Genomic DNA, 26,300 nt, shown 5'->3' with positions numbered 1-26,300 from the left:
CTCCAGGATGTGTTCCTGGAGGTTTAACCGTGCGACCTCTTTTCGCCAGTAACTTAACCTCCCCACCCCCCATGCCCCCCGCCCCTCCCGACCCCCCGACCCCAACAACCCTCCCTGTGCTCATCGACCAACTGACATATTGGGTGGCAAAGTGGTTGATATCACTGCCTCACTGCGCCCAGATCTCTGGTTCAATTCCCAACTTGGGTCACTGTCTGTGTGGAGTCTGCACGTTCTCCAAGTATCTGCGAGGGTTTCCTCCGGGTATTCCGGCTTCCTCCCACAGTCCCAAGATGTGCAGGTTAGGTGGATTGGCCAAGCTAAATTGCCCCCTCATGTCCAAAGATGTGTAGGTTAGGTGGATTGGCCATGCTAACTTGCCCCTTAGTGTCCAAAGATGTGTAGGTTAGGTGGACTGGCCATGATAAATTGCCCCTTAGTGTCCAAAGATGTGCAGGTTAGGTGGATTGGCCATGCTAAATTGCCCCTCAGTGACCAAAGATGTACAGGTTAGGTGGACTGACCATGATAAATTGCCCCTTAGTGTCCAAAGATGTGCAGGTTAGGTGGATTGGCCATGCTAAATTGCCCCTTAATGTCCAAAGATGTGTAGGTTAGGTGGACTGGCCATGTTAAATTGCCCCTTAGTGTCCAAAGATGTGCAGGTTAGGTGGATTGGCCATGCTAAATTGCCCCTTAGTGTCCAAAGATGAGTAGATTGGACAGATTGGCCAAGCTAAATTGCCCCTTAGTGTCCAAACATGTTGCAGGTTGGGGGATTAGCAGGGTAAATGTTTGGGGTTACGGGGATAGGACCTGGATGGGATTATTGTTGATGCAGACCTGATGGGCCGAATGGCTCCTTTCTGCACTGTTGGGATCCTAGAGTAATTGCTTCAGGAATTTGGTGTCGGATGTACAAACAATATGTCCTGTCCAGCAGAGCAGCTTTTGACAGATTGCCACCTCGATTCTGCGCATGATGTAGCACGAGATGGACACGGATTAAAATAATTTGCAAGAGAAGCGAATATGATACGAGAAGAAATCTTTCTCACACAACGAGTGGTTGTGGGTCTGGAATGATCGGTCTGGGAGTGTGGTTCAAACGAGGACTTTAGATGATTAGTGGATAGCAACAGTGTGCAGGGATACAGTAGGAAAAGGTAGTGAAATTTCAGGAAGTCATAATGTTCGTTTGGAGAGCCAGTACAGACACAATGGGCCGAATGGCCTCTTTCTGCACCGCAGTTCTGTAATGTTGCCTCGGGAGAGGGTGCTGCTGTTACACCACCCTCCTTTGTCTTGATTTATTACTGTCACATGCATTAATATACAGTGAAAAGTATTGTTTCTTGCGTGCCATACAGACAAAGCATACCATTCATAGAGTACGTAGGGGAGAAGGAAACGCAAGAGTGCAAATGTAGTGTTACAGTCACAGCTGGGGTGTAGAGAAAGATCCGCTTAATATATGGTAGGTCCATTCAAAAGTCTGACGGCAGCGGGGAAGAAGCTGTTCTTGAGTTGGTTGGTGCGTGACCTCAGACTTCTGTATCTTTTTCCCGAGGGAAGAAGTTGGAAGAGAGAATGTCCGGGGTCCTTAATTACGCTGGCTGCTTTGCCAAGGCAGTGGGAAGTGTAGACAGAGTCAGTGGATGGGAGGCTGGTTTGCGTGACGGGAGTAGGCTACGTTCACAGTCCTTTGTAGCCCTTCATGGTGTTGGGCAGAGCCATACCAAGCTGTGGTGCATCTGCAGAAATTGATGAGAATCGAAGCGGACATGCTGAATTTCCTTCACCTTCTGAGAAAGTAGAAGCGTTGGTGAGAGGCTACGTGCCAAGATTTTGATGTGTGATCATGACTGAAAAGTTTGTTTGTTTTAATGTGATGATGGGAGAAGGATAAATGTAGGTGATGGGAGAGAATACCTCTTAGAAACAATGTCACCTTAGCGGTCTGGGCTGGACGTCTTATCCAGAAGGTGGTATCACCCTCAGTATCGTTCCAGGCTTTCCCACGAAAAGGGCTGAATGGCTTCCTGTTCCCCTGAGCATCAGCCTGGATTATGGGTCTAAATCATCGATAGCATCACAGAATTCCTACAATGCAGAAGAAGGCCATTTCGTGCATTGAATCTGCACCGATAACAATCCCACCCAGACCTCATCCACGTAACCACGCATATTTACCCTGCTAATCACCCCAGGGTCAATTTAGCATGGCCAATCCACCTAACCTGCACATCTTTGGACACTAAGGGGCAATTTAGCATGGCCAATCCACCTAACCAGCACATCTTTTTCAGACTGTGGGAGGAAACCAGAGCACCCGGAGGAAACTCACGCAGACACGGGGAGAATGTGCAAACTTCACACAGACAGTGACCCGAAGCTGGGAATTGAGCCCGGGTCCCTAGTGCTGTGAGGCAGCAGTGCTAACCACAGTGCCACCCCGAATGTCGGGGAATGGGGTGTCAAGCTCACAGCCAGGTGACTCAGCGGTGCGCTCACAGTCTCGGCTGGGGTCTCTTGACCTTTGCAGTGAGCCCAAACCGTGTCTGACCCCAGCCTGTTGAGCGGAGGGGAGGGGGAGCTCTGGGGCTTGCAAAGTGGCCAATGCTCTTCATTCCCCAGTGCTCCTCATTCCTCACCTTCAGCTCCGTATGCGGCAGAGAAACGCAGAAGTCAGATATAATTAATGTGTGTAATGTTGTAGGCAGGCCACGTCCACCGGTGCGGCTCTGATCCTGATAGTGTGCGAGCAGCTCTGGCTCACTGTGGAACAGAATGTTTGAATAGAGACACGCAGATGATAAAACGCAGATTAGAGCCACAAAGAATAGAAGCAAGAATAGTCTCCCCGAGCCTGGTCCGCCAGTCAATTAGAACACAGCTGATTCATATCAACACCACCTTCCCACTGCATCCATAAGGAATAGCAGCAGGAGGCCATTTGGCCCCTCACCATTCGATAGTCCGATTGCAGTTTTAACTCCACGTTCCTGCCTTGCGCCCCCCCCCCCCCCCCCCCACTCCCATCCTTGACCCCCCTTTCCGATCGAACTTCTGTCCAATCCGGCCTTGATGGTCGCTGGGAATTCTCTCTCCCCGTCCCCCACTCCGGGAGAAAATTCCAAGCGTCTCTCTCTCTCTGAGAGAAGAAATTCCTCCTCATCTCCATCACGGCGGCTCAGTGGTTAGCAGTGCTGCCTCACAGCGTTGGGGACCCGGGTTCGATTCCCGCTTTGGGTCACTGTCCATGTGGAGTCTGCACGTTCTCCCCGTGTCTGCGTGGGTTTCCTCCAGGTGCTCCCGCAGTCCCAAAGACGTGCCGGTTAGGGCTGTGCTAAATTCTCCCTCAGTGTAGCCGAACAGGTGCCGGAGTGTGGCGACTAGGGGATTTTCACAGTAACTTCATAGTGTTCCTAAAGTGCAGAAGGAGGCCATTCGCCCATTGGGTCTGCACTAACTCTAAACACAGGTTTACCCAGAAACCCCATACATTTACCCCACTAACCCCCTAACCTAACCCAGGACACAGGAACAGGAGGAGGCCATTGGGTCATTGAATCTCTACACTGCTGAAGGAGGCCATTCAGCCCATCGAGCCTGCACTGACCACAATCCCACACAGATCCTATGACCGTAACCGCACCTCTTTACACAGTTAATTCCCCTGACACTAAGGGGCAATTCAGCACGGCCAACCCACATATCCTATCCAAGCTGGCACCGGAGCGAGGCGACTTCTTCAGGCTGTGCCCAGCACGCCTTCAACTTCTATCTTTTACTCTCGGTCTATGCTTTCAAACCCCATTCTAACTCTTTTTATGGCATTCTGCACTCTCTCATTTCCTTCCCTATGAATGGTATGCTTTATCTGTGTAAGATGCAATACTTTTCACTGTATACTAAATATATGTGACAATAATAAATCAGATCAAATCAAAACCTACACACCTTTGGACGCCAAGAGGCAATTTAGCATGGCCAATCCACCTAACCTACACACTTTTTGGACACTAAGGGGCAATTTAGCATAGCCAATCCACCTAACTTGCACATCTTAGGACACTAAGGGGCAATTTAGCATGGCCAATCCACCTAACCGGCACATCTTGGGACACTAAGAGGCAATTTAGCATGGCTAATCCACCTAACCCCGCACATCTTTGGACACTAAGGGGCAATTTAGCATGGCCAATCCACCTAACCCGCACATCTTTGGACACTAAAGGGGTAATTTAGCACGGCCAATCCACCTAACCCGCACATCTTTGGACACTAAAGGGGCAATTTAGCATGGCCAATCCACCTAACTTGCACATCTTAGGACACTATGAGGCAACTTAGATCCCCCAACACATTAGGGGGATCTAATGTGTAGATTAGATTCCCCCCCCAATCTACACATTTTTGCCTATCAATTAATCTACACATCTTTAGAGTGTGGGAGGAAACTGTGACACTGGGAGGAAACTCCATTGCAATGTTAATGTAAGCCTACATGTGACACTAAATGGGAGAACCCCTATCTTTAAACTTTTCCCCCTTAGCTCCAGGTTCCCGCAAACATTCTCTCAGCATCCACCCTGATGAGCCCCCCCCTCAGAATTTGATACTTTTCAATAAGATCACGTCTTATTCATCGAGCCGCCAATCCCTTAACTCCCTTAATGTCCAAAAGCCTATCCATCTCAGCACCTTGCAGATTATCAAAAACTGAACACTCACGGCCCCTGGGGTGGAGAGTTGCACAGATTGCAAAGTGAAGCAATAGCATAGTGATATTATCACTATTAATCCAGAAATGTTCTGGGGGACCTGGGTTCGAATCCCGCCACCGCAGACGGTGGATATTGAATTCAATTTAAAAAAATCTGGAATTAAGAATCTACTGATGACCATTGTTAATTGTTGGAAAAATCCACCTAGTTCACGAAAATGAAGTTTATTTTTTAGTCACAAGTTAAGGCTTACATTAAACACTGCAATGAAGTTACGGTGAAATTCTCCTAGTCGCCACATTCCGGCACCCGTTCGGGCCAATGCACCCTAACCAGCACGTCTTTCAGACTGTGGGAGGAAACCGGAGCACCCGGAGGAAACCCACGCAGACACGGGGAGAACATGCAAACTTCACACAGACGGTGACCCCAAACCAGGTCCCTGGCGCTGTGAGGCAGCAGTGCTAAACACTGTGCCGCCACCACACCCACCCCCCCCCCATGTCTTTTAGGGAAGGAAATCTGCCATCCTTACCTGGTCTGGCCTACATGTGACTCCAGAGCCACACAACAACGTGGTTGACTCTCAACTGACCTCTGAACAAGGACAACTAGGAATGGGCAATAAATGCTGACTAGCCAGCAATGCCCATGTCCCACAAACGAATAAAATAAAAACACAACCCCTTGAATGAAGGAAATTTATCCGCATCGCTGTTCAAAATGGCCATCCTTTTATCCTGAGACTGTGGTCCCTGGTTCCAGACCAGTTGTGTCTCAAATGGTTCGACCTGTGGACCACAGAGATCAATTAAAAACACCCTCTCCCATGGCCTAACGTCCCAATCCCATCCACTCTCACTTGCAACCATATCAAAAACCATCAGCGTGAATGGAAACCGTGAATATGCTGTTGATTTTTTGACACCAAATTCAATCATTTTTTTTCTGCATCCATTTTCAGTTGTAACTTATTATTTTCTGCTCCAAACAAAAGCAGAGATATTTCCATATTATTAACATCAGTGCTCCGAGAGCACCACAAACATTCTAACGTGTTATAAAATCATTGCAACCTCTGCCTTCCAGGAAGCTAATATTTACCTTGCACTGACTCTCGAATCAGGGGTAGGATGTATCTATATTAGTTAACTATCTTAGTTGTGGAAGCACAGGATGGCACAGTGGTTAGCACAGCGCCAGGGACCCGGGTTCGATCCCCAGCTTGGGTCACTGTCTGTGTGGAGTTTGCACACTCTCCCCGTGTCTGTGTGGGTTTCCTCCGTGTGCTCCAGTTGCCTCCCACATTCCAGGGGCAATTTAACATGGCCAATCCCCCTATCCTGCCTATCTTGTGACACGCAGGGGAAACTTAGCATGGCCTATCCACCAAACCCACACATCTTTGGACACGCAGGGGCACTTTAGCATGGCCAATCCACCTAACCCGCACATCTTTGGACACTAAGAGGCAATTTAGCATGGCCAATCCACCGAACCCACACATCTTTGGACATGCAGGGGCAATTTAGCATGGCCAACCTAACCTACACATCTTCAGACACTGACGGGCAATTTGGCATGGCCAACCCCTCTATCCTGCACATGAGGGGTGATAGATATAGGACAGATGTCAGAGATAGGTTCTTCACTCAGCGTAGTAAAGGCTTGGAATGCCCTGCCTGCAACAATAGTGGACTTGCCAACACTAAGGGCATTTCAATGGTCATTGGATAAACATATGGATGATATTGGAATAGTGTAGGTTAGATGGGCTTAAGATTGGTTTCACAGGTCAGCGCAACATCGAGGGCTGAAGGGCCTGTACTGCGCTGTAAGGTTCTATGTTCTATCTTTGCTCACTAGGGGCAATTTAACATGGTCAATCCTTGATGACCGATGAACTGTCTTCAATTCTCTGGTTTACTAATGCCCCTTTAGGGAAGGAAATCTGCCATCCTTACAGGATCTGGCCTAAATGTGACTCCAGAGCCACAGCAGTGTGGCTGACTCTTAGTGTTCCCTCTAAAATGGCTGAGGGAGACACTCAGTTCAAAGAATAATTATGAATAGGTGGCATGTGCTGGCTTTGACAACCATGTCCATGTCATATTAAAGTTTCTTTATTAATGTCACAAGTAGTTTACAGTAACACTGCAATGAAGTTACTTGTGAAAATCCACAGTTGCCACACTCCTGTTCGGGTACGCTGAGGGATAATTAAGCACGGCCAATGCACCCTAACCAGCACGTCTAAAACCGGAGCACCCGGAGGAAACCCACACAGACATGGGGAGAACGTGCAGCCTCCGCACAGACCGTGACCCAAGCCAGGAATCGAACCCGGGTCCCTTGCGCTGCCCAAACTAACTTTTAAAAGAGGGTGCCAAAACACAGGAAACTGAAGCAGGAGGAGACCATTCGGCCCTTCGAGCCTGCTCCACCATTCATTCTGATCATGGCTGATCATCAAATTCAATATCCTGATCCCCCCTTCCCCCCATATCCCTCAATCCCTTTAGCCCCAAGAGCTGTATCTAATTTTCTCTTGAAATCACACAACGTTTTGGCCTCAACTACTTTCTGTGGGAGTGAATTCCACACCTTCACCACCCTCTGGGTGAAGAAATTTCTCCTCACCTCAGTCCTAAAAGGTTTACCCCCTTATCCTCAAGCTATGACCCCTGGTTCTGGACTCCGCCACCATCAGGAACAAGCAAGAGTGGAACCGGAGAGTGAGTGGAATGGGGGCGTGCGCGAAAGTTAACGGGTGCTCCAGTTTCCCCCCACATAGGTAGATAGGCCATGCTAACCTACCCCTTACTGTTACGGGGACTAGCTAGGGGCAAGCGCGTGGGTTTCTGGGAATAAAGCTTGGGGTAGGATGTTGGTCGGCGCCGAGGTGATGGGCTGAAAGGCTCCTTCTGCCCTCTCGGGATTCTGTGAGTCAATGGTTTTAATGATCCTCCTGTTACGTCATTACAGTTCGGGTCACTGTCTGTCACTGCACACTCTCCCCGTGGGCTTCCTCCGGGTGCTCCGGTTTCCTCCCACAGACGCGCTGGTTAGGGTACGTTGACCCGAACAGGCACCAACCGGAGTGTGGCGACTAGGGGAATTTCACAGTAACTTCATCGCAGTGTTAATGTAAGCCTTACTGGTGACGAATAAATAAACACCATTGCAGCGTTAGTCGTGGCACTGACAAATAAACTTCCCAAGACCGTGCTCTGTGCTCCCCCCCCCACCGCAAACGGAACTGAGCAGGGGGAGGAGTGTGGGGATACTTGGGAGGGTGCTGGAGGGACACTGGGAGGGGTGGGGGTGGGGTGGGGGAGTGGGGGTGGCCGAGAGACGAACAAGGCTGTGCTGGGTGCAGGAAATATGTGGCCTTGTGGAGGGGCTGTGTGATTAAAGATGCCGACCTCTTCCTCGCTTGCTGGGCACGGGCTGTGGAGCCGCTTCTTGCGAAAGGTCAGTCTCTCTGCGTTCGGTGACAGCATTATTGATTTTCCTCCTGCCTGCAGCGTGAGCCGCACCTTGAGCAGTTGGTTAACGCTGCCCCTGAAATGCTAAGCGGGCCTCTGCCTCCCGTCCGGGCCTCCGCAGAGTGTCTGATTTTAAATTCGCCAGCCGTCTCCACGCCTTCCTGAGAAGCGGGGGCATCTGTTTTCCCCGTCACACTCCTGCCTTCTCCGTCTCCTGCTCGGAATATAGATGAAACGGCGCAGGGAGAAACTCTGCACAGGAGCAAAAGTGAAAAGTTTATTTGTCAGTGTCGCACAAGTAAGGATTACGTTAACGCTGCAGTGAAGTTACTGTGAAATTCCCCTCGTCGCCACCCGTTCGGGTCAACGCACCCTAACCGGCACGTCTTTCGGATCGTGGGAGGAAACCGGAGCCCCCCGGGGGAAACCCACGCAGACACGGGGAGAAGGTGCAGACTCCACACAGCTAGTGACCCACGCCAGGAGTCGAACCCAGGTCCCTGCGCTGTGAGGCAGCAGTGCTAACCACTGTGCCACTGTGCCGCCCATCTGCTGGAAATTGGGAAGTAATCTGCGATGGCGGTCATGGAGGACATGGGAAATCATCAATAGGTCAGGCCGACCCTTCACAGCAGAGTGTCTGGTGGGCAGTGCCAGGGTGCCTGGTGAGCAGTGCCAGGGTGCCAGGCTGACAGTGCTGTGTTGGCACTGCCCAATGGGTATCTCTTCGGCCCCCGACTTCTCTGGGGGGGGGCGGGTGGGGAGTGCTCAATGGCCTCCACTTCTACCGGTGAGGCCAAGCCATCTGGTCCTCATGGTGCGGATCATACCTGATCCTTGCTGGAGAAAACCTTCACTGGCAGGGCCACAGAGACAAGTGAGCCTGAGCAGTTATGACCCACGCTCACTTGTAATACTTAAATGTTCTAAATAGTATTTAAATATTATGAATAAAAGAATGAGGCCGGATTCCAGTAAGATCGCGAGAGGCTGTCGGGGGCGAGAAGGTGAGATTGCCCCCACTGGGTCTAGATTTCTCTTCAAGAAAGCCGAGCAGCCATTTTCCTTCTTTCCTTTCTTTGGTTGGCTCAGACACGATGGGCTGAATGGCCTCTTTCTGCACCCTAACCTTTCTCCGGCTCTGCATGAACTTATGCCGCTGAGTTTTCTGTAGAACCCGGGAGGTAGCAGAGCGCTAAGTTGAAAGATGAGGTGCCAAGCTTAGATTGAGCCCCGTAACGGTGTGTGCTGAGTTACATACTCCCGCTACACCTGCGACAGAGTGCCTGTCCGTGACACCAGTTCCATCATCAGATTTGTGGACAACACTGCGGAGGGTAGACCTGATTACCGATAATGGGTCAGCACAGTGGCACAGCGGTTAGCACTGCTGCCTCACGGCGCCAGGGACCCGGGTTCGATTCCCGGCTTGAGTCACTGTCTGTGCGGAGTCTGCACGTTCTCCCCGTGTCTGCGTGGGTTTCGTCCGGATGCTCCTCTTTCCTCCCACAGTCTGAAAGACGTACTGGTCAGGGTGCATCGGCCGTGCTAAATTCTCCCTCAGTGTACCCGAACAGGTGCCAGAGTGTGGTGACTGGAGGAATTTCACGGTAACTTCATTGCGGTGTTAACGTAAGCCTTACTTGTGACGATAATAAATAAAGTTAAAAAAAACTTTAACAATGTGTCAGCGGACAGGGAATAAGTCCAACATCTGATGTGGAGTGCTGGAAACAGCCTGGCCCTCAACACTACAAGACCCAAGAACTAAAGTTAAAATTTATTCATTAGAGTAACTAATAAGGTTCACATTAACACTGCAATGAAGTTACTGTGAAAATCCTCTAGTCGCCACGCTCCAGTGCTTGTTCAGGTAACACTGAGGGAGAATTTAGCACGGCCAATGCACCCTAACCAGCACGTCTTTCAGACTGTGGGAAGAAACCGGAGCACCCGGAGGAAACCCATGCAGACACAGGGAGAACGTGCAAATTCCACACACACACTGACCCAAACCGGGAATCGAACCCGGGTCCCTGGCGCTGTGAAGCAGCAGTGCTAACCACTGTGCCAGCCGGCTGCCCCGGTAAGCATTGTGGACGTCAGGGAGTCCAGAAGCAGCACCTCCCCGTGTCTGGGTTTCCTCCGGGTGCTGCGGTTTCCTCCCACAGTCCGAAAGACATGCTGGTTAGGGTGCATTGGCTGTGCTAAATTCTCCCTCAGTGTACCCGAACAGGCACCTAGTGGCGACTAGGGGATTTTCACAGTAACTTCATTGCAGCATTAAAGTAAATGTGCTTAAATAAAATTTTAAACTGTAAAGATTCTTGGTAAATTCTTGTGGTGATAGATTGTCGAAGGGTAGGCAGGATGTAGATTTGAGGTCATTAACAGATCAGCCATGATATTATTGAATGGCGGAACAGGTTCGAGGGGCTAACTGGCCCACTCCAGCTTTTGGCTGATACCTTCGCATGAATGCACTATTCATTAAAACTATATAAGTTTTTCTTTCATTTATTCGTGGGACATGGGCATCACTGACCAGCCAGCATTTATTGCCCATTCCTAGTTACCCTTGAAACTGAGTGTCTCGCTCGGCCATTTCGGGGGCAGTTGAGAATCAACCCTATCGCTGTGGCTCTGGAGTGACATGTAGGCCAGACCGGGTAAGGATGGCAGATTTCCTTCTCTAAAGGACAGATGGATTTTTCCGACTATGGTTTCACGGTCATCAGTAGATTCTTAATTGAATTCAAATTCCACCATCTGCCGTGGCAAGATTCAAACCCGGGTCCTCCTGGATACTAGCTGAGTTTCTGGATTAATAGTCTAGCGATAATATCACTAAGCCATTGCCTCCCCCAAACTCTGTCACAGGAGGCTAAGGAAATTTGGCATGTCCACCGTGACTCTCACCAACTTTTACAGATGCACCATAGAAAGCATCCTTTCTGGTTGTATCACAGCTTGGTCTGGGCTCCTGCTCTGCCCAAGACCACAAGGAACTACAAAAGGTCATGAGTGTAGCCCAGTCTATCATGCAAACCAGCCTCCCATACATTGACTCTGTCTACACTTCCCGCTGCCTCGGCAAAGCAGCCGGCATAATTAAGGACCCCACCCATCCCAGACATTCTCTCTTCCACCTTCTTCTGTCAGGAAAAAGATACAAAAGTCTGAGGTCACGTACCAACTGACTCAAGAACAACTTCTTCCCTGCTGCTGTCAGACTTTTGAATGGACCTACCTCGCACCAGGTTGATCTTTCTCTGCACCCTAGCTATGTCTGTAACACTACATCCTGCACTCTCTCGTTTCCTTCTTCCCTATGTACTCTACGAATGGTATGCTCTGTCTGTATAGCACACAAGAAATACCTTTCACTGTATCCCAACACATGTGACAATAATAAATCAAATCAAGACCATAAGACATAGGAGCGGAATTTGGCTACTCAGCCCATCGAGTCTGTTTTGCCATTCAGTCGTGGCTGGTAAAAAATAAAATAAAATAAACCCATTGAAGAGCTTGATCGCCGGATATACATCTAAATACACTGACACTCACACATATAAATTTCCATGTTTTTACATTGCACTCTTTCACAAAGTGTTATGTGTTGCTCTTCATTTTGTTCTTGCAACGGTTTCACCTAGAAACTAGAAGCAGGAGTTGTGTCCAAAGATGTGCAGGTTAGGTGGATTGGCCATGCTAAGTCGCCCCTTAGTGCCCAAAGATGTCTGGGTTACATACAAAGTAGGCCATTCAGCCCTTCGAGCCTGCTCCGCCATTCATTTTAATCATAGCTGATCATCGAATTCAACATCCTGATTTCAACCCCAACCGCGCCCCCCCTCCCCCTCAACGCTACCCCCCGTATCCCTCGATCCCTTTAGCCCCAAGAGCTAGATCTAATTCCTTCTTGAAATCACACAATGTTTTTGGCCTCAACTACTTTCTGTGGCAGTGAATTCGCCACTCTCTGGGTGAAGAAATTTCTCCTCAGCTCTGTCCTAAAAGGTTCACCCTTCCCGCAGAGGTGAAGTACAAATGATGGCTACAGTTTGGTACATCCCACCTGATCTTATTACAAGGCAGCGAACCAATACATAATGTCATGGCATGTAGTTTAATCTAATCCCCTCCACAGTAACGATTATTGATTGTGTAAATTGCTCACAAAATCATCTGGTAAACATTTCGGGGACACACACTGCATTTTATGAGCCTATGCCCTACATTATAATCTGCACTCCTTCCTGTACATGTATGTAACAAATGTTCAAAGACTATCACAATATTCACCCCTTTTTTGCAAAGTAGTTCTGTAATTATCAATGCTCAATTTTTATGCATACTAATGTACGATATTCATTTGCAAAGTTTAATAGCTGGGGAGTATGGCGGGGGGTGGGGGGGCAGTGGAGCACAATTGGAGGTTCGCCTAGGGCATCTTAACACTCTGCGCTGGCCCTGAGATCACCGTTAATCTTCTATACCCGAGGGGTACGCAGACTGGATTTGGAAATGTCAGTGTGCTTAACTGTATCGCAAACCCAGCCACTGATTGATAGAATCCTACAGTGCATCCTACAGATGCCCTTCAGCCCATCGAGTCTGCGCCGACCACAATCCCAACCAGGCCCTATCCCCATACCCCGACAGAATTTACCCATTAACCTAAGCATCCTCGTACACTAAGGGGCAACTTTAGCATGGCCAATCAACCTAACCCTCACATCTTTGGATTGTGGGAGGAAACCGGAGCACCTGGAGGAAACCCACGCAGACATGAGGAGAATGTGCAGACTCCGCACAGTGACCCGAGCTGGGAATCGAACCCAGGTCCCTGGAGCTGTGAAGCAGCAGTGCTAACCACTGTGCTACCATGCAGCCCAATGCACGCCCGATGTACCAGAAGGTACAGCAACAGACTCTGTGAATGCTGGTCAGGTCAAGCTTATCAGGTGTTCAGGTCCCAAGCAGGCTAAAATGGAGTCGGGGGTTAGCATGATCTAAGAGGATCAAGGGGCTGAATGGTCTCCTCCTGTTGTGATGCAAGTCAAAACTTGTTTTTGTGCCCAAGGCAGCAGATTGTGGAATGATTTTTGGAGAGGCTTTTTTATACATTCAAGAGACATGGGCTGGGCCAGCATTTATTGCCCATCCCTAGTTGCCTTTGGAGGGCAGTTGAGAGTCAACCACATTACTGTGGCTCTATTTTCAAAGAATTTTTCACAGAATCCCCACAGTGCAGAAAGAGACAATTCAGCCCATAGAACCCACACCAACTACTGTCCCACCCAGACCATGTCCACGTAACCCCAAGTATTTACCCTCCTAACCCCCAACACTAAGGAGGTAATTTAGCGTGGCCAATCCACCTAACCTGCACATCTTTTGACACTAAGGAGGTAATTTAGCGTGGCCAATCCACCTAACCTGCACAGCTTTTGACAGTGAGAGGAAACCGGAGCACCCGGAGGAAACCCATGGGGAAAACCCCCAGACTCCACACAGACAGTGACCTGACACCAGAATCGAACCCAGGTCGCTGGCATGTGAGGCGCTGTCTTGTGGTTTGTGTTTGATATTGCCTCGTAACTCTCCCTTAGAGAGCCTTGAGTCACCTTATTCTGTCGAAAGGTGCTTTATGGATGGTTTGAGAATGTTGAACGGATATATCCTCCATATTGAAACACCCTCTCTGTTATTTAGCCTCTCCTGCAGCCTGCTGATCCTTTCAAGCTTGAAGGCCTCTGATTGGCCCATTCATCTTCAAGAGCCCATCTTCCCCCTTTGATTGGATGGTAAGCTAGAGGCAGGAGTTGTGTCCAAAGATGTGTAGGTTAGGTGGATTGGCCATGATAAAGACACAGGGTTAGGGGAGGGCCTGGGTAAGATGCTCTTGCTGAGAGCCAGTGCAGAAATGATGGGCCGAGTGGCCTCATTCTGCCCTTTGAGGGATTCTGTGATAACTCTATAACAACGGTTCTTAAGCTTCGGGAATACCTTTTGTCCGTACCTTCAGATGCCTTGGTTCCAAATTCCGGCATTCTCTCCCGAAATCCCTCCCTTCCCACCTTTAAGGCACTTCTCAAAACTCCAAGTTTGGTCACTTGTTTTAATATCTCGTTCTGGTTTGACGGCAGTTTTTTTTATCTGAAGTGCTTTTGGGAAATACTCTGGGGTATTTTGCCAAATCCCAGGTGCTGTGTGAATGCTTGGTGTCATTTCTATTGACCTTCTCCAGGGAGTCAGTTACTACGGGGACATAGCTTAAAGGTGCGAGGGGCAAGGTTTAAAGGAGATGTGGGAGAGTGGTGGGTGCCTGGAACTCCCTGCTGGGGGAGGTAGTGGAAGTAGGTACGACAGTGACTTTTAAGGGGAGTCTTAACAAATATATGAATAGGATGGGAAAAGAGGGATATGGTGCCCGGAAGGGTAGGGGGTTTTAGTTCAGTTGGGAAGCATGGTCGGTGTAGGCTTGGAGGGCCAAAGAGCCTGTTCATGTGCTGTAATTTTCCTTGTTCTTATGCCAATTGCCCTAACTTCAGATTCCAACAGTATCACGCTCAGACATATACATATAAAAAAACAAGAGCAGCAGATGCCTGGGAACACCACAATTCTTGTAGACAAAGGTCATAGGCAGTAGACAAAGGTCATAGGTAGAAGAGGGTACTCACAATGTTAAAATGGCGGCGTGGGCTTGTTGGGCCGAAGGGCCTGTTTCCTGTGCTGTGTTGTTCTTTGTTCTTTGTATTTGCACATTCTCCTTCAAAACACCATTCCGCCTGGGAACTGTATCACCATTCCTTCACTGCATTGGAATTAAAATCCCAGAACGTTTCCACCTCATTCTTTAATGCTATTGTGGGCATCGCTGATCGGGCCAGCATTTATTGCCCATCCCTAATTGCCCCTTGAACTAAGTGCCTTGCCTTGACCAGTTCAGAGGGCAGTTGAGAGTCAACCACAATGCGGTGAATTTGGAGTCACATGTAGGCCAGACTGGGTAAGGACGGCAGATTTCCTTCCCTAAAGGGGACATTAGTGAACCAGATGGCTTTTGTTTCGTGGGGGAGGTGGTATTTTTTGGCCTCGAGAAGAGCAGGGTGGGGAAATTTAGCTCTCCAACGTTCCTGTCCAGCCCACAATGATGCCCAAGAGCAGAATTTCCTGAGCACTGTTATCATTACTGAAACTATCTTTCAATTCCAGATTTTATTTATTAAATTTAAATTCCACCAGGTGGGATTTGAACCCACGTACCCGAACAGGTGCCGGTGTGTGACAACTAAGGGATTTTCACAGTAACTTTCTTGTAGTGTTCGATTCCCAGCTTGGGTCAGTGTCAGTGCACATTCTCCCCGTGTCTGCATGGGTTTCCTCCGGGTGCTCTGGTTTCCTCCCACAGTGCTGGTTAGGCTGCATTGGCCATGCTAAATTCTCCCTCAGTGTACCCAAACAGGCACTGGACTGTGGCAACTAGGGGATTTTCACAGTAACTTCATTGCAGCGTTAATGTAAGCCAACTTGTGACACCAGTAAATAAACTTTAAAACTGTCAACTTTCAGTGACACCCCCTCCTGAGCTCCCTCCCTCACACCACATGGGGCTGCAGTGGGTTCAAGAAGGCGACTCACCACCACCTTCTCAAGGGGCAATTAGGGGCAGGATTTTCTGCCTTGGTGGAGATGACTTGCCCTTGGTTGATGGTTGGGGGGGGGTTCTTCTGCTCCTACCCTTGCTAACAGGGTTTCTCATTGACTGCATCCCTCCCGCTGGAGCCCCTGGGGTACACTGCCAGCAGGACTGGAAGATCTAGGTAGCGTGAAGACTGGAGAATTCTGGCCTTGATGTCTGAAGTATAAGTCATGCTATACACCGTGATCTACCAGGTCATATATCCCAAGCTGCTGTATATTAGGAGTGTTATAAAGTGCAATTTGCCACTGTTATTTGGAAAGATGATCAAAGAGGAGGGTGTTATGGAGTTAGAGGAGGTGAGAGAGGTGATTAAAATTAAAATTTATTTATTAGTGTCACAAGTAGGCTTACATTAACACTGCAATGACGTTACTGTGAAATTCCCCTAGTTGGCACACTCCTGTTCGGATTCACTGAAGGAGAATTTAGCCGGCCAACACACCTAAACAGCACATCTTTCAGAGGAAACCCACACAGACACGGGGAGAATGTGCAGACTCTGCACAAAAAGTGACCCAAGGCTGGGAATCAAACCGGGTCCCTGGCGCCATGAGGCAGCAGTGCTAACCACTGTGTCACCGTGTTTAGGGAGGTAATTAGTAGGTGAGGGGGCAGCGGGAGTTAGGAAGGGAGTTAGTAGATGAGAGAGGCAGAGGGGGTTAGGAAGGGAGTTGGTAGATGAGAGTGGCAGAGGGAGTTAGGAAGGGAGTTAGTCGGTGAGAGAGGCAGAGGGGGTTTAGGAAGGGAATTGGTAGGTGAGAGAGGCAGAGGGGGGTAGGGAGAGAGTTAGTTGGTGAGAGAGGCAGAGGGGGTTAGGAAGGGAGTTGGTAGATGAGAGTGGCAGAGGGAGTTAGGAAGGGAGTTAGTCGGTGAGAGAGGCAGAGGGGGTTTAGGAAGGGAATTGGTAGGTGAGAGAGGCAGAGGGGGGTAGGGAGAGAGTTAGTTGGTGAGAGAGGCAGAGGGGGTTAGGAAGGGAGTTAGTAGATGAGAGAAGCGGAGAGGGAATTCCAGAGTTTTGGTGGCCCATTCAAGTTGAAGGTATGATGACCGATGATGGAGTGATTAAAATGAGGTGGGAAGTGGGAGGGGGGGCACTGTACGGTGGGGGAGGGAGGTTAAAGGGGCTGAAGTTAGAAGAGGTCACAGATTGTCAGGTTGTGGGGGTGGGGAGATTACAAAGTTAGGATGGGGATGGATCCAGATGGAAGGATTTGAGAGGCCCTGAGTTCAGTTCTTCTCCAAGGAGCTAATTTTCGTCATGGGGGCTGTCTTTGACGTGGACTTGTCTGGAAAAACGTTACGCAGCGTGAAGGGGGCATTAGGTTCATTTTCCTTCCTCTGGTTGAGAAGTGGAGCAGCCATTAAAATCCACTCTGCTGCTTAATCTTCCATTTTTATTAAATCTGTTAACTGAGAAGGCATCCCCATGTTAACATTTCCAATACCCCAGTGCAGTGTGCTGCAGTAAAAAGCTCTCTGCAAATTGCAATCATCATTCCGCAGATTTTGCTTGCCCAGAAAAAGGGATAAAAGTGAATGAGCGCGGGGGGGCCCATTTGTGAGAGGGGGACGTGTTTGGAATTCGGCAAGCCTACAGTGACAGGCCCTTCGGCCCGGCTGCTCTGTGCTGGTCTCTCCATTCCACATGATCCTTCCTCCATCCCTTCCTCACCGCACTGCTACCCCCTCCCCCAAACCCAAAAGAGAAACAAAGACCTGCATTTATATAGCACCGCTCGTGGACCAAGGGACATCCCAAAATGTTTTACAGCCAATGTTATTAGAAAGGCCCTTCGGCCCATCAAATCTGCGTCGAAAGGTGACAGTAATCCCAGTGTAATTTTCACAGTAACTTCATTGCAGTGTTAATGTAAGCCTACTTGTGACTAATGAGTCAATAAACTTTAAATTAAGGACCTCATGCACCCCGGAAATTCATTCTTCCACCCTCTTCCATCGGGAAAAAGATACAAAAGTCTGAGGTCACGTACCAACCAACTTAAGAACAGCTTCTTCCCTGCTGCCATCAGACTTTTCAATGGACCTACCTCATTGAACAAAGAGAATTGCAGCACTTTGGCCCTCTAAGCCTGCATATATTAAGATGATCTTTCTGTACACCCTAGCCATGACTGTAACACTACATTCTGCACCCTCTCCTTTCCTTCTCTATGAACAGTATTTTGCCTGTATAATGCGCAGGAAACAATACTTTTCACTGTATACGAATACGTGTGACAATAATAAATCAAATCAACTCAATACTATATTCTGCACCCTCTCCTTTCCTTCTCTATGAATGGTATGCTTTATCTGTACAGTGCACAAGAAACAATACTTTTCATTGTATCCCAGTACATGTGACAATAACAAATCAAATCAAATTTTCCAGCACTTGTCCAATATCCTTGAATATTCTGATATTTTAAGCGTTCGTCCAAATATTTTTTAAAGATTGTGAGGTTTCCGGTCTCCACTACCCTCCCAGGCAGCGCATTCCAGATTCCCACCACCCTCTGAGCAAATTTACTCCCCTGCTCCTTACCCTAAAACTCTGCCCCCTCGTGATTGACCCTCTCAACCAAGGGGAACAGCTGCTCCCTACTCACCCCTGTCCACACCCTTCATAGTCTTGTACACCTCAATCAGGCCCCCCCCTCCCTCAGCCTTCCCTGTTCTAGAGAAAACACTCCAAGCCTATGGACGGCACAGTGGCACTGTGGGTTAGCATTGCTGCCTCACAGCGCCAGGCATCGATGCCCAGCTTGGGTCACTGTCTGTGTGGAGTCTCTCCCCGTGTCTGCGTCACCCTCCGGGTGCTCCAGTTTCCTCCCACAAGCCGAAAGACTTGCCGGTTAGATGCACTGGCCATGATAAAATTGCCCCTTAGTGTCCAGGGATGCGTAGGTTAGAGGGATTAGTGGGTAAAATATGAAGGGATATGGGGCTAGGGCCTGAGTGGGATTGTGGTTGGTGCAGACTCGATGGGCCAAAGGGCCTCTTTCTGCACTGTAGGGTTTCTTTGATTCTTTCTATGCTGAATTCACCCTCAGTGTACCTGAACAGGAGCGACTAGGGGATTTTCACAGTAACTTCATTGCAGTGTGAATGTAAGCTGACACGTATCACTAATAAATAAACGTAAAAAACCCGCGGTCCCTCTCGTACTGGGCAGGGTTACAACTGCAACAACATTTAGCACCATGTAGGGTAAAAATGTAGCAAAGGCAGCAGGAAACCTTTGCACAGCAGGATCCCACAAACAGCAACATAGTAATCAGCAGTGATCTGTTTTGGTGATGTTGGTTAAGGGAGTACTTATTGGCCCAGGATGCCGGGAAGAACTCATAAGAAACATAAGAACATAAGAAATAGGAACAGGAGTAGGCCATCTAGCCCTTCGAGCCTGCCCCACCATTCAATAAGATCATGGCTGATCTGTCGTGGCTCAGTTCCACATTCCCGCCCTCTCCCCATAACCCTTAATCCCCTCGCTTATCAAAAACCCATCAACCCGCGTCTTAAAAATATTTAGCGAGGCGGCCTCCACCACTTCAACGGGCAGAGAATTTCAGAGATTCACCACCCTTTGAGTCAAGAAGTTCCTCCTCAACTCCGTTCTAAACCGCCCCCCCTTTATCTTGAGGCTGTGCCCCCTAGTCCTACTATCCTTTCTGAGTGGGAAGAGTCTTTCCACCTCTATCCTATCCATCCCATTCATCATCTTATACGTCTCAATGAGATCTCCCCTCATTCTTCTAAACTCTAACGAGTACAAGCCCAGTTTATTCAGCCTCTCCTCATAGCTCAACCCCCTCAACTCCGGTATCAGCCTAGTAAACCTCCTCTGCACTCCCTCCAAGGCCAAAATATCCTTGCGTAAGTACGGCGACCAAAACTGCACACAGTACTCCAGCTGCGGCCTCACCAATGCCCTATACAGCGGCAGCAAGACCTCCCTACTTTTATATTCAATCCCCCTCGCTATGAAGGCCAGCATCCCATTCGCCTTCCTGACCACCTGCTGCACCTGCAAGCTGGGTTTTTGCGACTCATGCACAAGGACCCCGAGGTCCCTCTGCACCGTCGCCTGCTGCAGTTTTTTGCCACGTAAGTAATAGTCTTTCCTACCATTATTCCTACCAAAGTGAACCACCTCGCACTTGCCAACATTAAATTCCATTTGCCATTTCCTGGCCCATTCGCCCAGCCTATCTAGATCCTTCTGTAGACTCTCCACACCCTCCGCACAATTTGCCGTTCCACCAATCTTGGTGTCATCAGCAAATTTCGACACCATACACTCGGTTCCCTCCTCCAGATCGTCTATATAAATGGTAAATAGCTGAGGCCCCAGCACCGACCCCTGGGGCACTCCACTAGTCACCAACCGCCAATCCGAATAGCACCCATTAACCCCCACTCTCTGCCTCCTATTTGACAACCAGTCCTCTATCCACGCTAACACCCTACCCCCAACTCCATGCCCCACCTGCTCCTCACCTGCTCCTCACCTGCTCCTCTTCGAAATGTCAGCAGAGGATATTTAAATCCACTTGAGAGGGCAAATGGCAGGGGAGGGTTAACAGGGGTAAAAAGAAGGCATCTTGCTCCATGTGGGATTTCAGTTGATGAATTTGCCGACATGACATTACTGAATAGGAAGTCTTCAATGCAACACTTTGGGTGTCACGGTAGCACGGTGGGTTAGCACTGCTGCCTCACAGCTCCAGGGACCCGGGTTCGATTCCTGGCTTGGGTCGCTGTCTGTGTGGAGTTTGCACATTCTCCCCGTGTCTGAGTGGGCTTCCTCTGTGTGCTCCGGTTTCCTCCCACAGTCCAAAGGTGTGTGGCCATGCTAAATTGGCCCTTAGTGTCCAAAGATATATAGGTTAGGGTGGATTGGCCATGCTAAATTGGCCCTTAGTGTCCAAAGATATATAGGTTAGGGTGGATTGGCCATGCTAAATTGCCCCTTAGTGCCCAAAGATGTGCGGGTTGAGTGGATTGGCCATGGTAAATTGCCCCTTTGGGGGGGATTTTCCTATCCCCCCTCCCACCATAGGACTTGTAGCGGGCGAGGGGAAAGCAGGAGGGTGTTGGGATGAGTGCCCAGACCATGCAAAGCTCTATTGACAGGAGTTTTCAGTTTTTCCCACTCTCCTCTTCATTCCCTCCTCCCCAAAATGTTTTGTTTCTCCCTGTGGGTTTCCTCCGGGTGCTCCAGTTTCCTCCCTCAAGACGTGCTGGTTAAGGCGCATTGAACGTGCTAAATTCCCTCTCAATGTACCCGAACAGGCAACTCGGGGATTTTCACAGTAACTTCATCGCAGTGTTAATGCAACCCAACTTGTGACACTAATAAGAAAAATAAACTAAAGTTTTAAGTTGTTGATGAGGGGTGTGATAAATTGTACACCCTTTCTTTTTGTGTATGAATAGATGTAACTGAGAGTTCCCAGAGTGATCGAAACATTTTAAAATATGAAGCTGATTTTGTTTTTTGTCTTCCTTTTCTCCCGCAGTCCTTGGATGGCTTTATTTTTGCACTAAATCGAGAAGGGAAATTCTTGTACATCTCTGAGACTGTCTCCATCTACTTGGGGTTGTCACAGGTAGGATGAACATCGCTGGTCTCACTCCTTCCGAGTGTAAGTCATCAAACGTTCCCGTCGCCGCGACGACATTCCGTGCTCGCGTCTCTGTCAGATTCCCAGTCGTGATGTGGAGATGCCGGCGTTGGACAGGGGTAAACACAGCAAGAAGTCTCACAACACCAGGTTAAAGTCCAACAGGATTTACTTGGTAGCAAACGCGACGAGCTTTCAGGGCTCTGCCCCTTCGTCAGGTGAGTGGGGAGCTAGTGGCGTTTGCTGCTAAATAAACCTGTTGGACTTTAACCTGGTGTTGAGAGACTCCTTACTGAGATTCCCAGTTGCCAGAGGACCCCTCGGGGTGGAGCCTGAGGTCGGATAGGTTAGGCTTGCAGGCACAGGAGTATAAAAAAGTAAGAGGCAACTTGATTGATATCTGTAAGATTCCCAATGGGGTCTGGACAGGGTGGATGTACCCCCTGTTCCTTCAGAAGGAACTCTTCAAATGTAGGCAATAAAAAATATAACAAAACTTACTCCAACTTATAAATCAAAGAAAGGGTTTAATAAAGAAACGTCATTACTCCAAACTTGGGGCCTCACCCTGGGCCACTCCAAACTCCCCACAGGTTCTTATTTATAGAGATTCATCACATCATTGTGTCATTGGTTCCACAGTTTACTGGGTCAGCTGGCCCTTTCAACTTGTCACATCACATCCGACACAAAATTGTCACCGGTTGCACTCTAACACCCTGTGTAAGGTGCTGGTGAGGCCACACCTGGAGTATTGTGTACAGTTTTGGTCCCCTCACTTGAGAAAGGATATACTGGCACTGGAGGGGGTGCAGAGGAGATTCACTCGGTTGATTCCGGGGTTGAGAGGGTTGGCTTATGAGGAGACACTGAGTAGACTGGGGCTATACTCACTGGAATTCAGAATAATGAGGGGAGGTTTTGTAGAAACGTATGAGATTATGAAGGGAATGGATAAGATAGAAGCAGGGAAGTTGTTTCCACTGGTGGGTGAAACTACAACTAGGGGGCATAGCCTCAAAGTAAGGGGAGCAGATTTTGGACTGAGTTGAGGAGGAACTTCTTCACCCAAAGGATTGCGAATCTGTGGAATTCCCTGCCCAGTTGAGGCTACCTCGTTGAATGTTCTTAAGGCAAGGATAGACAGATTTTTGAACAGTGAAGGAATTAAGGGTTATGGTGAGTGGGCGGGTAAATGGAGCTGAGTCCACAAAAAGATCTTATTGAACGGCGGAGCGGGCTCGAGGGGCCGAATGGCCTACTGCTGCTCCTAGTTCTTATGTTCTTGTGTCCTCTTGTGACAGAATCTAGAACTAGCGGGGTCACTGCTTAAAAATAAGGGGTTGCCCATTTAAGACGGAGATGAGGAGAATTACTTTCTCTCAGAAGGTGGTGAGTCTCTGGAACTTTCTTCCTCAAAAGCTGGTGGAAACAGAATCTTTGAATATTTAGAGAAACTAGAAGCAGGAGGAGGCCATTTGGCCCTTCGAGCCTGCTCCACCGTTTATTTTGATCATGGCTGATCATCAAATTCACTATCCTGATCCCCCCCCACACATTCCTTGATCCCTTTAGCCCCTTTGGGTGGCATGGTTGTTGAGCACTGCTGCCTCACGGTGCCAGGGACCCGGGTTCAGTTCCCGGCTTGGGTCAATGTCCGTGTGGAGTTTGCACGTTCTCCCCGTGTCTGCGTGGGTTTCCGCCGGGTGCTCCGGTTTCCTCCCACAGTCCAAAAGACGTGCTGGTTAAGGTGCGTTGGCCGTGCTAAATTCTCCCTCAGTGTACCCGAACAGGAATGTGGTGACTTGGGGATTTTCACAGTAACTTCATTGCAGTCTTAATAAAATGTTTCAGTGTTTATTTATTTTATTAGTGTCACAAGTAGGCTTACATTAACACTGCAATGAAGTTACTGTGAAAATCCCCTAGTTGCCACACTCCGGAGCCTGTTTGGATAACACTGAGGGTGAATTTAGCACGGCCAATGCACCCTAACCAACGTGTCTCCTACTTGTGACTAATAAATAAACTTTTAACTTTAATTCCTTCTTGAAAGAGTGGCTCGGTGGTTAGCACTGCTGCCTCACAGCTCCAGGGACCTGTCTTCGATTCCTGGCTCGGGTCACTGTCTGTATGGAGCTTGCACATTCTCCCCGTGTCTGCGTGGGTTTCCTCAGGGTGCTCCAATTTCCTCTCACACTCCAAAGATGTGCAGGTTAGGTGTATCGGCCGTGCTAAATTGCCCCTTAGAGTCCTGGATGTCTCTGTTAGAGGGATTAGTAGGGTAAATAAGTGGGGCTCTGGGGATAGGGCCTGGGTGGGATTGTTGTAGATGCAGACTCGAATGGTCCACTAGAATCATAGAACCCTACAGTGCAGAAAGAGGCCCTTTGGCCCATCGAGTCTGCACCAAACACAATCCCACCCAGGCCCTACCCCCATATCCCTACATATTATACCCACTAATCCCTCTAACCTACGCATCCCTGGACAGTAAGGGGCAATTTCTTAGCACGGCCAATCAACCTAACCCGCACATCTTTGGACTGTGGGAGGAAACCGGAGCACCCGGAGGAAACCCACGCAGACACGAGAAGAATGTGCAAACTCCACACAGACAGTGACCCGAGGCCGGGAATCGAACCCAGGACCCTGGAGTTGTGAAGCAGCAGCGCTAACCACTGCGCTACCGTGCCGCCCACTCTACTTGCTATGTTATCCTCCTTTGTAGTTTAATCCATGGAGTACATTTTGGTAAATTTACACTGCGCTCTCTCCATCCCCGCTCTCCTGAAACTATAAAATGCCGCCCGTGGTTCAGTGGACCTTTCCATGGTCCGCCCCCTTGCCCGCTCCGATTCCTGCGGTGGACAGGGCGGTATAACTCCGGCCCATATATCCTTCCGAGTGCGTTCCCTCACCCGACTGATCACCAAACTTGGCAACTGGAGCCTGTCCAACTGCACCCACCCCGAGTGCCCTTCACTGAAGCCCCACTTACTCACTCACACACACACTGTGTATCATCCATACTCACCTACTTGGGGATGGTGTGTTATTGGTGACTATAATTAATTCTCTTTACCCCCTCAGGCCTTTATGTGAGTGTGCGCACACGTGTGTCACACAGAACATACATCCCACACTCATCTTGCACACATTAGGGACGGCACAGTAGCACAGTGGTTAGCACTGCTGCTTCACAGCTCCAGGGACCTGGGTTCGATTCCCGGCTCGGGCCACTGTCTGTGTGGAGTTTGCACATTCTCCTCATGTCTGCGTGGGTTTCCTCCGGGTGCTCCGGTTTCCTCCCACAGTCCAAAGATGTGCGGGTTAGGTTGATTGGCCATGCTAAGAAATTGCCCCTTACTGTCCAGGGATGGGTAGGTTAGAGGGATTAGTGGGTATAGTATGTAGGGATATGGGGGTAGGGCCTGGGTGGGATTGTGGTCTGTGCAGACTCGATGGGCCAAATGGCCTCTTTCTGTGCTGTAGGGTTTCTATGATTCTGTCTCTCCTTACATGCTCCTTAACATCTGAAATTTTCCATCAATCCATCACTTCAATTCTAGGCAGTTTAATTCTGCCACTATCATAATTTAACCCATCACATAAACCCTGAACTCGAGACACACACTCCATATCCAATACACACACGGGCAATTGCATACACGCACATTATCACACTCACTGTAACAAATCCACAAGCACACACTATTTCACACACAATTACATGGTAACACAGACTATCACACTCACAGTAACTAACACATTCACAGTAATAAACATACTATTATACACTCTCACACATACACGCACATCCACTCTCTCACATTCATACAGACAGTAACAAACACACACACGCACCTGCTCTCTCTCTCTCTCTCTCTCTCACATGCACACACACACACACACACACACACACATTCCCACTCACTCTCAAACACATACACACTCACTCACATACATACACCCAAACACTCACACTCACACTCACTCACACTCGAACACACTCTCTCATATACACAATCACTCACACACTCACTCACACACACTCTTCTCGCACACACAGTCACACATGCTTGCTCGCACACACACACACTCTCTCTCACACACACACACACACATGCATGCACAGACACTCGCTCCCCCATTCACACTTGCAAACACTCACAGTCATACACACTCTCTCACACACACACACACACTCTCACTCACACATACACACACACACTCACTCACACAACATGCACTCACACACATAATCACTCACATACTCACACTCACACACACTGTCTCACACTCAAACACACTCTCTCACACACACACTCTCACTCTCACTCACACTCACTCACTCTCACACACACTCTCACACTCTCAAACACACACACTCTCATTCATATACACACACAGTCTCGCACACACTCTGACTCACACACACACACTCTTACACATACTCTCGCTCATACACACATACACTCTCTCTCTCACACACACACGCATGCACACACACTCACACACACATGCACACACACACACACACACACTCATTCACACACACTCATTCACATGCACACACACTCACACACACATGCACACACACTCATTCACATGCACACACACTCAGACACACACACTCGCTCATATGCACACTTTTGCCCACACACATACTGTCACATACACATATACACTTTTGCTCACAGACACACCTGCACGTACTCTCACACACGCATAA

General features: G+C 48.9%; 1 protein-coding gene across 1 annotated transcript in view; it reads left to right on the top strand.

Moving 5' to 3' along the window:
• The window catches only part of npas1 (neuronal PAS domain protein 1), a 382,645-nt gene that overhangs the window by 259,403 nt on the left and 96,942 nt on the right, over positions 1 to 26,300 (top strand). The window contains exon 5 of the mRNA XM_080218356.1: positions 21,461 to 21,550. Within this exon, the coding sequence (XP_080074482.1) occupies positions 21,461 to 21,550 (90 nt within the window). The remainder of the gene's footprint in view (positions 1 to 21,460; positions 21,551 to 26,300) is intronic.

The sequence above is a fragment of the Carcharhinus amblyrhynchos genome, unplaced genomic scaffold (assembly GCF_965287045.1).
Source record: "Carcharhinus amblyrhynchos unplaced genomic scaffold, sCarAmb.v2.hapA scaffold_37, whole genome shotgun sequence".
Lineage (NCBI taxonomy): Eukaryota > Metazoa > Chordata > Chondrichthyes > Carcharhiniformes > Carcharhinidae > Carcharhinus > Carcharhinus amblyrhynchos.
Note: the sequence above shows the minus strand (reverse complement) of the source record. Positions and strands in the feature narration are given on the sequence as shown.